Genomic DNA, 13,315 nt, shown 5'->3' with positions numbered 1-13,315 from the left:
GAAAATAGCCGTGTTAGTCCAGTTGCGATAGTGCAGAATAAATGAGTTCTTCAGTATTAGGTGATACCTTTTTTATTGGACTAACAATTTATGTCATAGGACAAGCTTTCGAGAGTTATCCTCTCTTCTTCAGGTCAAGCAATACTGATATACAAAGGTTTCAATGGCTAAAACAGTGTAGAGAGAGGGGGGGAAAAACCAGCAGATATTTACTGTAGATAATGTAGGGTGTTAAATGTGTTTGAAGCCAGGGAACGGTGTCAAAGAAAGGTGGGGAGGGGTAGGGATACAGGGGGGGAGAGAGAAAGTGTGAATAAGAATAGAGGCAAGCAGGATAATTACAAGCAATTTTGATAGGGTGTGAGAAAACCCATGTCCGCATTAAGTCCTTTGGTTTTGGTGTCAAAGAGTCTTATCATTCTGAGTTCAAATGTTTTCCGTTCTTGGGTGCTTTTAAACATTCCATTGAGGATTTTGATTTTTAGATCATTTATGGAATGATCTGGTTGTGAGAAGTGATGTCCCACAGGTGAGCAGTATCTTCCCTCTTCGTGATGGAGTATGGAGTGTCTGTGCATATTCATTCTTCCTTGTAGTTTTTGGCTGGTTTCCCCAATGTAGCAACCTTGGTCACATTTGTTGCATTGAATCATATACACTATATTCCTGGATGTGCAGCTGTATGATCCTTTAACATTGAATGTTCTATGGTTGTGACTGGCTGTGGGATCTTGGCAAATATGTTTGCAGAGTTTGCAGCGTTTGTTGCTGCACGGCTTTGTGCCATTATCCATGTCTTTAAAATCGTTGTGAAGTTTTCTGCTGACTAATTTCTGATTGAGGTTTGGTGGTTGCCGGAACGCAAGAATGGGAGGTTTGGGAAAGATTTCTTTTAATGTTGCATCCTCTGTCAGCATGAGTTGCACATCTTTGATTATTTTTCGTATGCCCTCTAGGGTAGGGTTGTATGTGGTCACTAGTGGTATGCGTGTGGTAGGTTCTTTCTGTCTGTATTGTAGCAGGTGTTCTCGTGGGGCTTTTATTGCAGATGTGATAGTTTTGGCAATGGTCTTTGGTTTGTATCCCTTCTGTCTGAACGATTCGGTCAGGGTTGTGAGATGCCTGTTTCTGTCTTCAGTGTCAGAGCATATGCGGTGGTGTCTTATAGCCTGGATGTGTATGATACCTTCTTTTGTATGAGTGGGATGGGAGCTGGAGTTGTGGAGGTAACTGCATCTGTCAGTTGGTTTCTTGTATACAGATGTGTATAGTTTGCCATCTTTCAGTGTTACTGTAGTATCTATCTATATATATATATATATATATATATATATATATATATATATATATATATATATATATAGTATAGCGCACACACACCCACACACACAACGTTTTATTCAACTTTTTAATTGATCATTTGTAGAGAAAATGAACAATGTCGCTATTTTTCAAAATGTAACATCTCTACTAGTGTAAAATGATACTTCATATAAAGCAGGTTATGGGACACAGTATTATCACAAGCTGCTAACATTTGACAGGGCTCAGATCTGTGTGACATACAGAACATTCTCATTCTAAATTTCAAAAAATATTGTGTTGATTTCTGACCTGATTTCCGTGGTTACAGCTGAACCGCTCTGTGCCTGGGTTCTACTGCATGTCATCACTTTCTGCCACAACCAGCTGACGGTGGATTCTGCAAGGAGTTCAACGCTCATTGGCATCAAATCTGTGGCTTGGTTAACGTATTACAGTATTTCTCCAGCTTTTCCTTGTATTGTTTTTAAATAGATTATTTTTGTTTAGTTTATTAGATTATATTGCTTAGTACAATAATTATATTAATTAGTTTAATAGATATTTAGTATAATAGATTATATTTCTTAGTTTAATAGATATTTCTTCGTAAAGTAGATTATATTAACTAGTATTTAAGTCTCCACTTAAGTCCCTCCACTCCCCCGCTCCACTCCCACCTCCACCCTCCCCTGTCCCCCCTCCATTCCCCACCCTCCACTCCTCCCCTACCCCCTCCACTCCTCCCCTCCCTCTCCCCCCTCCACTCCCAACCTCCACTCCCCCCCCTCCACCCTCCACTCCCCCCCTCCACCCTCCTTTCCCCCCCTCCACCCTCCACTTTACCCCCCTCCACCCTCCACTTTACCCCCCTCCACCATCCACTCCCACCCTCCACTCCCCCCCTCCACCTCCACTCCCCCCCTCCACCCTCCTCTCCCCCCCCTCCACCCTCCTCTCCCCCCCCCTCCACTTCACCCCCCCTCCACCCTCCACTCCCCCCCTCCACTCCTCCACCCTCCACTCCCCCCCCCTCCACTCCCCCCCTCCACTCCACCACTTCCCCCACTCCACTCCACCCCTTCCCCCCCTCCACTTCCCCTCCTCCCCTTCCCGCCTCCCCCTCCGCCTCTGCTTTTCACCCGGCCGCCTCTGCCTCACAGCTGCCGCACGCACTCAACACACACCTGTCCTCACTCACACACCCGCCACACACCTGCTGCCTCCCGCCCATACGCACCAACATCACTGACCCGCCACCTCACACCCTCCACTCCACTATTTAAGTCTCCCCCTCAGAGCCCCATTTCACATCTTTTTGGAGTCGCTTATTTTTTAGATCCCTCGGACCCAAACCGCCCGTGAGTGATTTCTAAAAGGGGTCAGCTAAGAAAGTTCGGATCAAGAGGAGCCGCATAGTTTAAAGGCAGAACATTTCCAAGGGAGATGGAGACACCTGAGGTAAGATCTGATTAAAGGACAACTTTTGGGGAAGGAAAGGGTGACGGGGGAGTGTAAAAGGGGGGGTGAGAGAGCAAGCTGGTGTGTGAGATTGGGGCAGCGCAAGAGAACGCAAAAATGATGGGGATTTGCTGCACACCAAAAAAAAAAACAATAAGTAGTGATACCTTTACCGGTGCCCCTTAGTCTCAGGGAAGACCGGCATTTCGTCCAATGTATACAATATGATTGATGGAAAAGGGCACATGGATTTGAATCAAAAAAGATCATTTATTGTGCCACAGACTACAATGTTTCGGCTGCTGGCCTTTCTTTACTGGCTTTAGTGTGTTTATCCACTTTACCTGGGAAAGGCCAGCAGGCCGAAATGTTGTAGTCTATGGCAGTGCAAGAGAAAACAGGTTGGGGGGGGGATGTCTCGCAAGGTCGCTGACCCATGGGCGAGGGTCCCCGGTGGAAACTAGTCCTGGGCCCCTGGAAAACTGTCTGTAGCCCTGGTCATACTAGCTGAGTAACATGTAGAAAGGACACGTATGTTCAGAATGAGTTAGCATGGTATTTTGAGAGGCATCATAGCAGGTAATACTGAGCTCTGCAAGGTCTGTCAGTATGAGGAAGGGTCCAATGGAGGAGTTGGAGGGTCCCAGAATATCTCTTAAAGCAGGGGTGCTCAAATCGAGGGGCGCAACATTTTCTTGCGGAGGAGGGGCTTGGCGCTTACAGAGGCCCCTCGCTATTCCCCACAGCATTTAAATTAAATGCCGGCGATCGCGCGTAAGGCCTCTGTAAGCTCCCTTTCCTTGTCTCCAGCGGCTTCTGGCGACAGCAACATGGCGTCAAATGACACTGTGAGGTCACATGATGTGGCGTTGCCATAGCAAAGTGATATCACATATATACGTCAGAACGCCGGAGACAAGGTAAGGAGGGGGGGGGGGAGCAGGGGGAAAAGGTTGCACAACCCTGACTTAAAGCATTGTCCTGCATACAGATCGAAGAATTGATATGCGAAGAGGAGCCGAAAATAACACCGAAAAGAATACCGTTTCGGGTGAGGAAGGTGAGTGATGAAATAGCCGTCACTGTGTAACTCTTCCAGTTACCTGCAACTTCATGCAGAGAAATAGCAACGCTTGTTTTTAACGTGTTAAGCGCCAAGGGGGAATTCACCTGCTGAGAGGTTAAGGGAGTTACTAACCCAAACTCAGCGACGTTTCTGTGTCTCTGTGATAACTCCCCCAGGACATGCCTGAAAACCAGAGGTAACTCAATGAATTTTTTCCTGGGGAAACATTTGATAAAATAGAAACATGACCTCGGAGACTGTGAGACCACCCCCCTCCCCCCCCCCCCCCTCTTCCCTTCTACACTTGGCGTCCCAAACCCCACCATAACCAATACATAAATAACCACAAACACGAGGTCTGGCGATGCGAGGCCGCGGCTTTCTATTAAAACTTCAATTAACCTAATAAGTGCCAACCCCCTGCCGGAGTGCTCGCTCATTGGGTAAAGGCCAAAGGTACCTGATCCAATGGCCGTAACTCCCCCTACCCGGCCGTCTGGCGAGAATGGGCCCCAGGAACGCACACGTGTTAATAAGCCGCGCCCACTCGCCACTCCCACCACCTTTTATTTTATTTCTGTTATTCATTTTCATTGTTTATTTATTCTTTTTTTTATTTTAAACACGTACAACCAACATATTTACCAATATTCACAATAAAGGGCAGAGTGGGCGGGACTCTCATGGCAGGGCGTAGGCTGACCCCGCGCCTCTGTCTAATTCTAACCTCCCTGGTTCTTCCCCCGGCCGTGTCACCCTCACTGCCAGGGGAGGGGGGAGGGAGAGGCCAGTGGGGACATAGTCCACACTCACAGGTAAGGGAGAGCCTAGTCCCTCTGGTCATAGCGCCCGGTCACCGAAGGCTCAATGCTACTTTTCTGGGTTATTTTGAAGCAAGTTACACTGGGGAATATTTAGGGGTCACCCAGACACAGAGAGAACATTTAGGGGTCTCACCAGACACAGAGAGAACATTTAGTGGTCACCAAGACACAGAGAGAACATTTAGGGGTCTCACTAGACACAGAGAGAACATTTAGGGGTCTCCCCAGACACAGAGAGAACATTTAGGGATCTCACCAGACACAGAGAGAACATTTAGGGGTCTCCCCAGACACAGAGAGAACATTTAGGGGTCTCTCCAGATACAGAGAGAACATTTAGGGGTCTCTCCAGATACAGAGAGAACATTTAGGGGTCTCTCCAGATAAAGAGAGAACATTTAGGGGTCTCTCCAGATACAGAGAGAATATTTAGGGGTCTCTCCAGACACAGAGAGAACATTTAGGGGTCTCCCTAGACACAGAGAGAACATTTAGGGGTCTCTCCAGACACAGAGAACCCCACACACTTAGATACCAAAACCTCAGCCTTTCCCAAACTACAGGCGGAGGGGTCAAGATTCCAGGTGTTTAAATAAAACGTTGTTACCCGGAGTGTGTCTGGCTTTTATTGGAACTTGTCCTGATTCTGTCACCGAAACAGGTTATCTATCTGATCATTTCTCTGTGAGCATCCGACTGTCTCTTTTCTTATTAACCCTGCGTATGTCTGTCTCTTGTTATACTAGATCTGTCACTTTTCTTGTTCCTTTTGAGTGTATCTTGTGTCTCTTCATGTCTCGCTGTATCTCTATGGGGGCTTTGCACTAAGCTCAATGGGTTTGCGTTCTGGTTAAATGGTTTAATTAATTCATTGTTGATGTTATTACTGCTTGTATTCATTGGATTAGCTGGCTACTGTTTTTATTTACTTTATTTAGGTATGCTAATGTAGTATTTAATAATGGACAAATAATCTATTACCCATATCTGGATAATAGTTATTTTGCACATTATTGTACTGTATGTGTTAGGGGGGTGTATTTAGTTAGAGATAATGTTTAGTATTTTTGTAGGCACAAGATTGGTACCGCAGGCCCGCGGGGACCCCGGGACGGCCGCGGGGTCAGCCGGGGACACCCGCGCGACCCCCGGCCTCCCTCGGGGTCAGCCAGGGTTTTGCGCCTGTAAAAAGTTAAACAAAGAATTTTTTCAGAGTCCTGCTTTTTTTATCACCTGCTTTAGCTGGTGAGCTTTATTCAGCACAACGTTCACGTATTGTATTGTATGTCTTTATTTATATAGCGCCATTAATGTACATAGCGCTTCACAGTAGTAATACATGTGGTAATCAAGTAAATAACAGATAATATAAATAACAGATCATGGGAATAAGTGCTTTAGACATAAAAGTAACATACAGAACATACAGAGACAGTAGGAGGGAGTTCTGGTAAGTGCGTCTGCAGGGGACCAAGCTTTATGTTTCATGTGTTTAGAATAAGTACAATAAGTTTGCGTTGCTTAGTGAATCCCGCAGAAGGGCAGGATTCAGCGCAAACAGCTCATCGTACGAGCAAAGTTGGACTTTTTTCCAGGAAAAAGTCAGTTTTAGAGCGCAAAGGGCCTGTTTGCGCGGCTTAGGGAATAGCGCTCGGAGTAACGTTACGTTCTAAGAGCACTTTGCGCTCTTAAAATGACTTATCACTATTTATCACTGCTTATTGCATAGCCCCCTAAGTGTTTGCTAAGACTCTCACTGCTACAGTGCTAGCGTCCTAAAAAAAAGTGTGTGTGTGTGTGTGTGTGTGTGTGTGTAGGTAGGGGTGTGTGTGATAGAGCAAGAGAGCGAGAGAGAGAGAGATAGCGGCACAGAGTTTCGTTCCTATATATATATATATATATATTCACACCTACAGTATACAAACACACATGTTCCTGCTCCTAAAAAACTGCAGGAACGGAGTACCAACAGGTTCCTGCTCCTAAAATACAAACGCACAATCAGTTATATTCACACACACCCACTAAAATACACACAGATTGATACTCTTGTAGAAGCACAGACACACACTACTATATATATATATATATATATATATATATATATATATATATATATATATATATATATATACATACGCGCAGTGTTCGACAAACCTATACATTTGCTCGCCCCGGGCGAGTGGATTTAACCCCCGGGCGAGTAAATATTGGCCCAAGCAGCACACATTTGGTACTAGGTGGCGAGTAGATTTTTTGGTGATTTGTCAACCACTGCATACGCGCACACACAATCACACTTCTCATTATGCTTTACAAACATAGAAACTGTCAGACAGTAACATACACTCACTCAGATACACACATTAATGGTTATATACAGACATATGCTCCCTCTCATTCTCACTACACATGCACCCTCTCGGTGTACAAAAAAAACAATGCTTATAAAATAAACTCAATACATTTTTAAAAAAACAATGCGTATAAACAAACCCCAATCGATATAAACAAACCCCAATGCATATAAATAAATCCCAATCGATATAAACAAACCCCAGTGCATATAAACAAACCCCAGTGCATATAAACAAACACCAGTGCATATAAACAAACCCCAGTGCAAATAAACAAACCCCAGTGCATATAAACAAACCCCAGTGCATATAAACAAACCCCAGTGCATATAAACAAACCCCAGTGCAAATAAAAAAAAGAAACCAATGCATAGAAAAAATAGCTCAATGCATATTTAAAAGACACCAATACATATAACCCCCCCCCATGCATATAAAAACAACACCCACTCCCCCCCCCCCCAATACTTTAAAAAAAAACAGACTTACGTTGTGGATGGTTCGGCCTGGCCCGGTGTCTGCAGGGGCCCCGGCCGGCCCTGCAAGTTCTGCAGTTCTTCTCTGTGGGCCCCGGCTCTCCCTGCAGCTGCAGGTCTCTGTCCCATGTGCTTTTAACGCTGGCGCACACGAGAAACTGGGCCAAGCTTACTTCCGGCACGCTGACATCAGAGATGTGCGCCGGCATTGGAAGCTTGGCGTGGGACAGAAAGAAGAGGCCTGCAGCAGAGGGAGATCCGGGACCCGGCCACGAGAGGACTGGCAGACGGCCAGGCTAGAGGTTAGGCCCAGCTTGCAGCACCGGCCGGGCCCTCCCACAGACACCTGGACCGGGACACCTATCCCGGCTATCCCCCCCTGTCGGGGAACGGGCCTTGCAGGAGTCTATTACTCCGAAGCGTTGCTAACATTGAGAAGCAACGTTGGGTTGTGAAGATTATTACTGTTTGAGTGCTTTGGACAATTGGCTTAACCGTCAAAACCCCCATACAGCACCAGGACATGTACTGTATAGGAGGGAGGAATACATGTGATCACATTACTATCCTCTGTATCACAGGCATGGAAGGAGGAGGACAGCGACGAGGAAGAAGCAAGAAACAGCGCTTCACAGGTAAATAGGAATGGCGGAGCTGTGAATCTGCCGCATACACGGTGTGTGTCATTTTTCATGTTCCTTTTGAGTGTATCTTGTGTCCCTTCATGTCTCGCTGTATCTCTATGTGTTTGCGAAGACTCTCAGTGCTACAGTGCTAGAGTCCTAAAAAAGGTGTGTGTGTGTGTGTGTGTGTGTGTGTGTGTGTGTGTGTGTGTGTGTGTGTGTGTGTGTGTGTGTGTGTGTGTGTGATAGAGCAAGAGCAAGAGAGCGCGAGAGTGAGATACAAACATATCTATATATATTTTTTTGAAAACGTTGTATGTTAGCAGTGCTTATGGGCAATCAGATTGGTCCGTTGGTCCGTCACTCAGCCTCAGGCCAATCTGATTGGTCCCTCGGCACCCCCGCCCCCGCACACCTCTCATTGGCCTGCTGCCTTCGCTCACCACACCTACACCACTGCCACACTCTCCCAAGATTCACTGAGCTTTGGGAGCCATTTTGACGCCTCACTGCTTGCTCTCACATCAGAAAATAAAATAACCCCACTGCTCATCCCCTGCCGAATACTCAGGTACAGTGTCTTCTTAGAAACAAACTATATGCCATTTTATGCATTTGCACCCCACCCTCACACAACACTCACCCCCGGCACCCAACACCGCACGGTAGCACGCCTCTTCGGACACCTCTGTTCACCGCCTCACCACCACCTCAACCCAATTTGTATGCCGCTCGGGACCACACACCGTACTCTCTAACGTGGCCCCACACCTCACGATCAGCGCGTCTTCACTCCCTCCCTCACCACTTGCGAACACGCACACCCTCTCTGGACCGCACACACTCCTCTGTACCACATCCCCAATGCCACGCCGGCACCCTCTCTGTCCCTCACACCTTACTGTGGATCCTGGAACATATCACGTTCAATGCGCCTGCCACCCCACAACCTCTGGTACTCACACGACGCACGCCCTCTCGGTACCGCACGCACTCCTCTGTAGTCTGCCAGCACCCCTCACGTTCACCGCTTACCCACACCTCCCCTCACCTCAGCAATGCCATTCCGCCACCCTCTATGGCCCGCACACCCTAATGTCGACCCAGCTCACCTTCACCGCGCCTCCCACACACCAACCTCTGTTACTCACACGACGCACGCCCTCTCGGAACTGCAGACGCACTCGGTCATCTACCCTGCCACCACACACGCATCACCACCCCTCCCCGTCAACCCTACCGCGGACACACCTCCCGTTCACCGCCTCACCCCGCCTCCCCTTCAACATCCCTTCCGTTCACCGCCTCACCCCCCCTCCTGTTCACCGCCTCACCCCCCCTCCCGTTCACCGCCTCACCCCCCCTTCCGTTTGCCGCCTCACCCCCCCTCCTATTCACCGCCTCACCCCCCCTCCCGTTCACCGCCTCACCCCCCCTCCCGTTTGCCACCTCACCCCCCCTCCCGTTCGCCGCCTCAACCCCCCACCCATTCTCCACCTCACCCCCCCTCCCGTTCGCCGCCCCTCCCGTTCACCTCCCCTGCCGTACACCTCAAGACATCACTTTGCCCGACGCAAGAGCACCAAACCCCTGAGCAGCACATCTTCAAAGCCCCCTCCTTCCCCCCTCCCCCCCTTTCTTCCCCTCCCCTCCTCCCCCCCCTTTATCCCCCCTCACCCTTCTCACCCCCTTCCCTCCCTTCTCCCCCCCCTTCCAGGGGCCCCGGCTGGTCCTGCAAGTTCTGCAGGTCTTCTCTGCGGGCCCCGGCTCTCCCCGCAGCTGCAGGTCTCTCTGTCCCATGTGCTTTTAACGCTGGCGCACGCGGGAAACTGGGCCAAGCTTACTTCCGGCACGCTGACATCAGAGAGGTGCGCCGGCATTGGAAGCTCGGCGTGGGACAGAAAGAAGAGGCCTACAGCAGAGGGAGATCCGGGACCTGGCCACGAGAGTACTGGCAGCTGGACAGGCTAGAGACCCAGCTTGCAGCGCCGGCCGGGCCCCCCACAGACACCTGGCTCGGGACACCTGTCCCGGCTATCCCCCCTGTCGGGGAACGGGCCGTGAAGGAGTCTATTACTATGAAGCGTTGCTAACATTGCGAAGCAACGTTGGGTTGTGAAGATTATTACTGTTTGAGTGCTGTGGACAATTGGCTTAACCGTCAAACCCCCCATACAGCACCAGGACATGTATAGGAGTGAGGAATACATGTGATCACATTACTATCCTCTGTATCACAGGCATGGGAGGAGGAGGACAGCGACGAGGAAGAATCAAGAAACCGCGCTTTAGAGGTAAATGGGAATGGCGGAGCTGTGAATCTGTCGCACACACTGTGCTATTAGCTGTTGTACAGGACACTATTTATGGAAAAGTCTGCAACACTTTACAGTGTAATAATACAGAACCTGCTGGAGATGTTTTAATGAAGGTTAGTGCGTCCCTGTTTCCTCGGGTCTCATGGGATGGGAGTGTTCCCCAAATCTGAGGTTTGTGCCCCTATTACATGGGGGGGTGGAGAAAACCATAGAAACAAAAGTAAGGAGGGACAGAGATAAATAAAAGAGATAAGATTAAAGGTGGAGAGAGAGACTGACTGGAGAGAGATAGGAAAGGCAGAGAGTAGGGAGACTTCTCATCCAAGGTGATGATACAGCTGTGACACATGGACACCTTCTCTGAGAAACCTTCCACTACCCATGTGGCATTACACCTCCACCGTAGGGGGTCCTGCGTCTGGGAGGGTCTGTGTAAAGGATCCTGGGGAGGGGCATATAACGGAGTTCTGGGGAGGGGTATATAATGGGTACTGGGCCTAGTGAGGTGGGTATTACGGGTACTGGGCCTGGGGAGGGGTGTATAACTGAGTACTGGGCCTGGTGAGGTGGGTATAACGGGTACTGGGCCTGGGTATTGGTGTAGGGTATAACGGGTACTGGGCCTTGGGAGGGGTGTATAACTGGGTACTGGGCCTGGTGAGGTGGGTACAACGGTACTGGGCCTGGGGAGGGGTGTATAACTGGGTACTGGGCCTGGGGAGGTGCGTATAACAGGTACTGGCCCTGTGGAGGGCGGTATAATTGGGTATTGGGGAGGGGGTATAAGTGTCACAGGAACTCTTGCGATACAGAGTATCACTGTCCCTGGTTACAAACACTTCATGTCTCCTGCAGGTCAGCGGACGCACAAAGGTGGTGCCCTTTGTCCTAGAGGACGATGATGCGGACGACGAGGCGGACGACGAGTCAGACGATGAGGCAGACGATGAGGCGAACAACGAGGCGGGCTACGAGGCGGGCTGCAAGGCGGGCAACGAGGCGGGCTACGAGACGGGCTATGAGGCAGACAGCGAGACGGACAGCGAAGCTGACAGCGAGGCAGACAGCGAGGCGGACAGTGAGGCGGACAGCGAGATGGACAGCGAGGCAGACAGCGAGATGGACAGCGAGGCGGACAGCGAGACGGACAGCGAGGCGGACAGCAAGGCACACAGCGAGGCGGACAGCGAGGCGGACAGCGAGGTGGACAGCGAGACGGAAAGCGAGACGGACTTCAAGGCGGACGACAAGTGGGGTGACGAGGTGGACAACAACGAAGGGGAATACGAGAGGTGTGGAGGGATGTGCTGCTTCCCCTTTCACAGGTTCGGGAGAAGATCCCGGGGGCAGGTAGCAGAGGGGCCAGGGCATAGAAACAGGGGTATTCTAGGGGCCCTGAGAAGTTGGTTTAACAGCAGGAGAGGCAGATAAGATCAGGAAGGCTGCGGGAGGGACAGGTACTAGAGGGAGATAGGAATATTGGGCATGAGAGGGTGAGAGAACTAGGAGCAGGGCCGGTGCACGGGTTTCATGCGCCCTAGGTGAAACTTAAAATTTGCGCCCCAGTTGTATAAAAATAATAATAAGATAAATAAAATAATAAAATAAACAGTGGCGTAGCTATCGGGGCTACGACCGCAACCCAGCGCGACGCATAATAAAAATAAAAGGGCGCCAAAATACTGGATAAAAAAAAGAAAAATAATTTTAAAAAAACCCATAAATAAATAAAAAATAATAAGAGTAAAAAATTATAATTATTATTAATGCGCCCCTAAAACCTTTGCGCGCTAGGCGACCGTCTAATGGACGGCCGGCCCTGCGAGATATGCGGGAGGAAAGGGGGTGAATGGGATAGATATGCAGGGGGATGGGGGAGCAGGTGAGTTATACACAGGGGCACAAGGGCCCCATCATCCGCATCTCTATATACTGAGTGTGCCCCTGTGTATAATAACGCTGATCTGTGCTGCTCCATCTGATCTCACTGCGCAGTGATCCAGGGACCCTCCGGTCGCCATTTAATGGGGTCAGGAAGGAATTTTTTTCCCCCATTGCACAGCAGGGGTTATGTTTCGCCTTCCTCTGGATCACAGCAACAAACTGCCCTTTGTGCATGACTTATCAGTGAGATCTTTATACACCCTGCATTGATCTTCACCCCTTTGCTGCCGGAGGGGCCTGCAATGCATTGCTCTGCGTGTTACTATATCGCTCTGCAATGTGCTGCAGGCCCCTACCAGCAAAGAGATTAATTATTTCAATAAAATATTCTCTTTAATCCAACCTATGTGTAGTGTCTTTTCTATCCGTTGTATCTATTGCTAACAGCTCAGTGATTCTTCCCCAGGATCCTGCACTAGTGTCACGCTGCCAAGCCCGGGTGTGAGACAGGTTTATAGGGTCACATATACACTTCTGCCAAAACACACGTGCAAACAGGAAGCCCCTCTGATCTGTCATATCTTTTATTACACAAAACGGTTTCTAAAAGTGTAAAAAGAACATACATGGGATTCTGCTACAAATATCTCTCTAATTACAAACCAATTAGCAAATCATTCAGATTAGAGTCGAGCGAAAAGAAAGGGTTAAGTATCTCATGTACAGTATATGCAGTGCGGGCTGTTCTGCAGCATTACATGCAGGGGGCAACGTGTAGGGGATATAAGTAATGCTGATCTCAGAGCTGACCAGCTGACCTGCTCCACTGGCTGACCGGCTGACCGGCTGACCTGCTCCACTGGCTGACCGGCTGACCTGCTCTACCGGCTGACCGGCTGACCTGCTCTACCGGCTGTCCGGCTGACCTGCTCTACTGGCTGACCTGCTCTACCGGCTGACCTGCTCTACCGGCTGACCGGCTGACCTGCTCTACTGGCTGACCG

The 13,315-nt window shown here is 49.3% G+C and overlaps 1 protein-coding gene across 1 annotated transcript; it reads left to right on the top strand.

Annotated features, from left to right (window-relative positions):
• The first annotated feature begins 2,433 nt into the window (after positions 1–2,433).
• LOC142483675 (uncharacterized) lies at positions 2,434–12,713 on the top strand. Its single transcript, XM_075583688.1, has 5 exons — positions 2,434–2,763; positions 3,755–3,823; positions 8,068–8,121; positions 10,350–10,403; positions 11,283–12,713. The coding sequence occupies exons 1-5, from the start codon at positions 2,749–2,751 to the stop codon at positions 11,856–11,858; spliced, it is 768 nt and encodes a 255-aa protein (XP_075439803.1). The 5' UTR covers positions 2,434–2,748; the 3' UTR covers positions 11,859–12,713.
• Positions 12,714–13,315: the final 602 nt, after the last annotated feature.

Source organism: Ascaphus truei, unplaced genomic scaffold (genome assembly GCF_040206685.1).
Source record: "Ascaphus truei isolate aAscTru1 unplaced genomic scaffold, aAscTru1.hap1 HAP1_SCAFFOLD_3538, whole genome shotgun sequence".
Taxonomy (NCBI): domain Eukaryota; kingdom Metazoa; phylum Chordata; class Amphibia; order Anura; family Ascaphidae; genus Ascaphus; species Ascaphus truei.
Note: the sequence above shows the minus strand (reverse complement) of the source record. Positions and strands in the feature narration are given on the sequence as shown.

Excerpts from the sequence above, each read along its gene's own strand:
- LOC142483675 (XM_075583688.1), top strand. Across the intron at positions 8,122-10,349 it reads CAAGAAACAGCGCTTCACAG|GCATGGGAGGAGGAGGACAG; the intron begins GTAAATAGGAAT and ends TCTGTATCACAG. Across the intron at positions 10,404-11,282 it reads CAAGAAACCGCGCTTTAGAG|GTCAGCGGACGCACAAAGGT; the intron begins GTAAATGGGAAT and ends TGTCTCCTGCAG.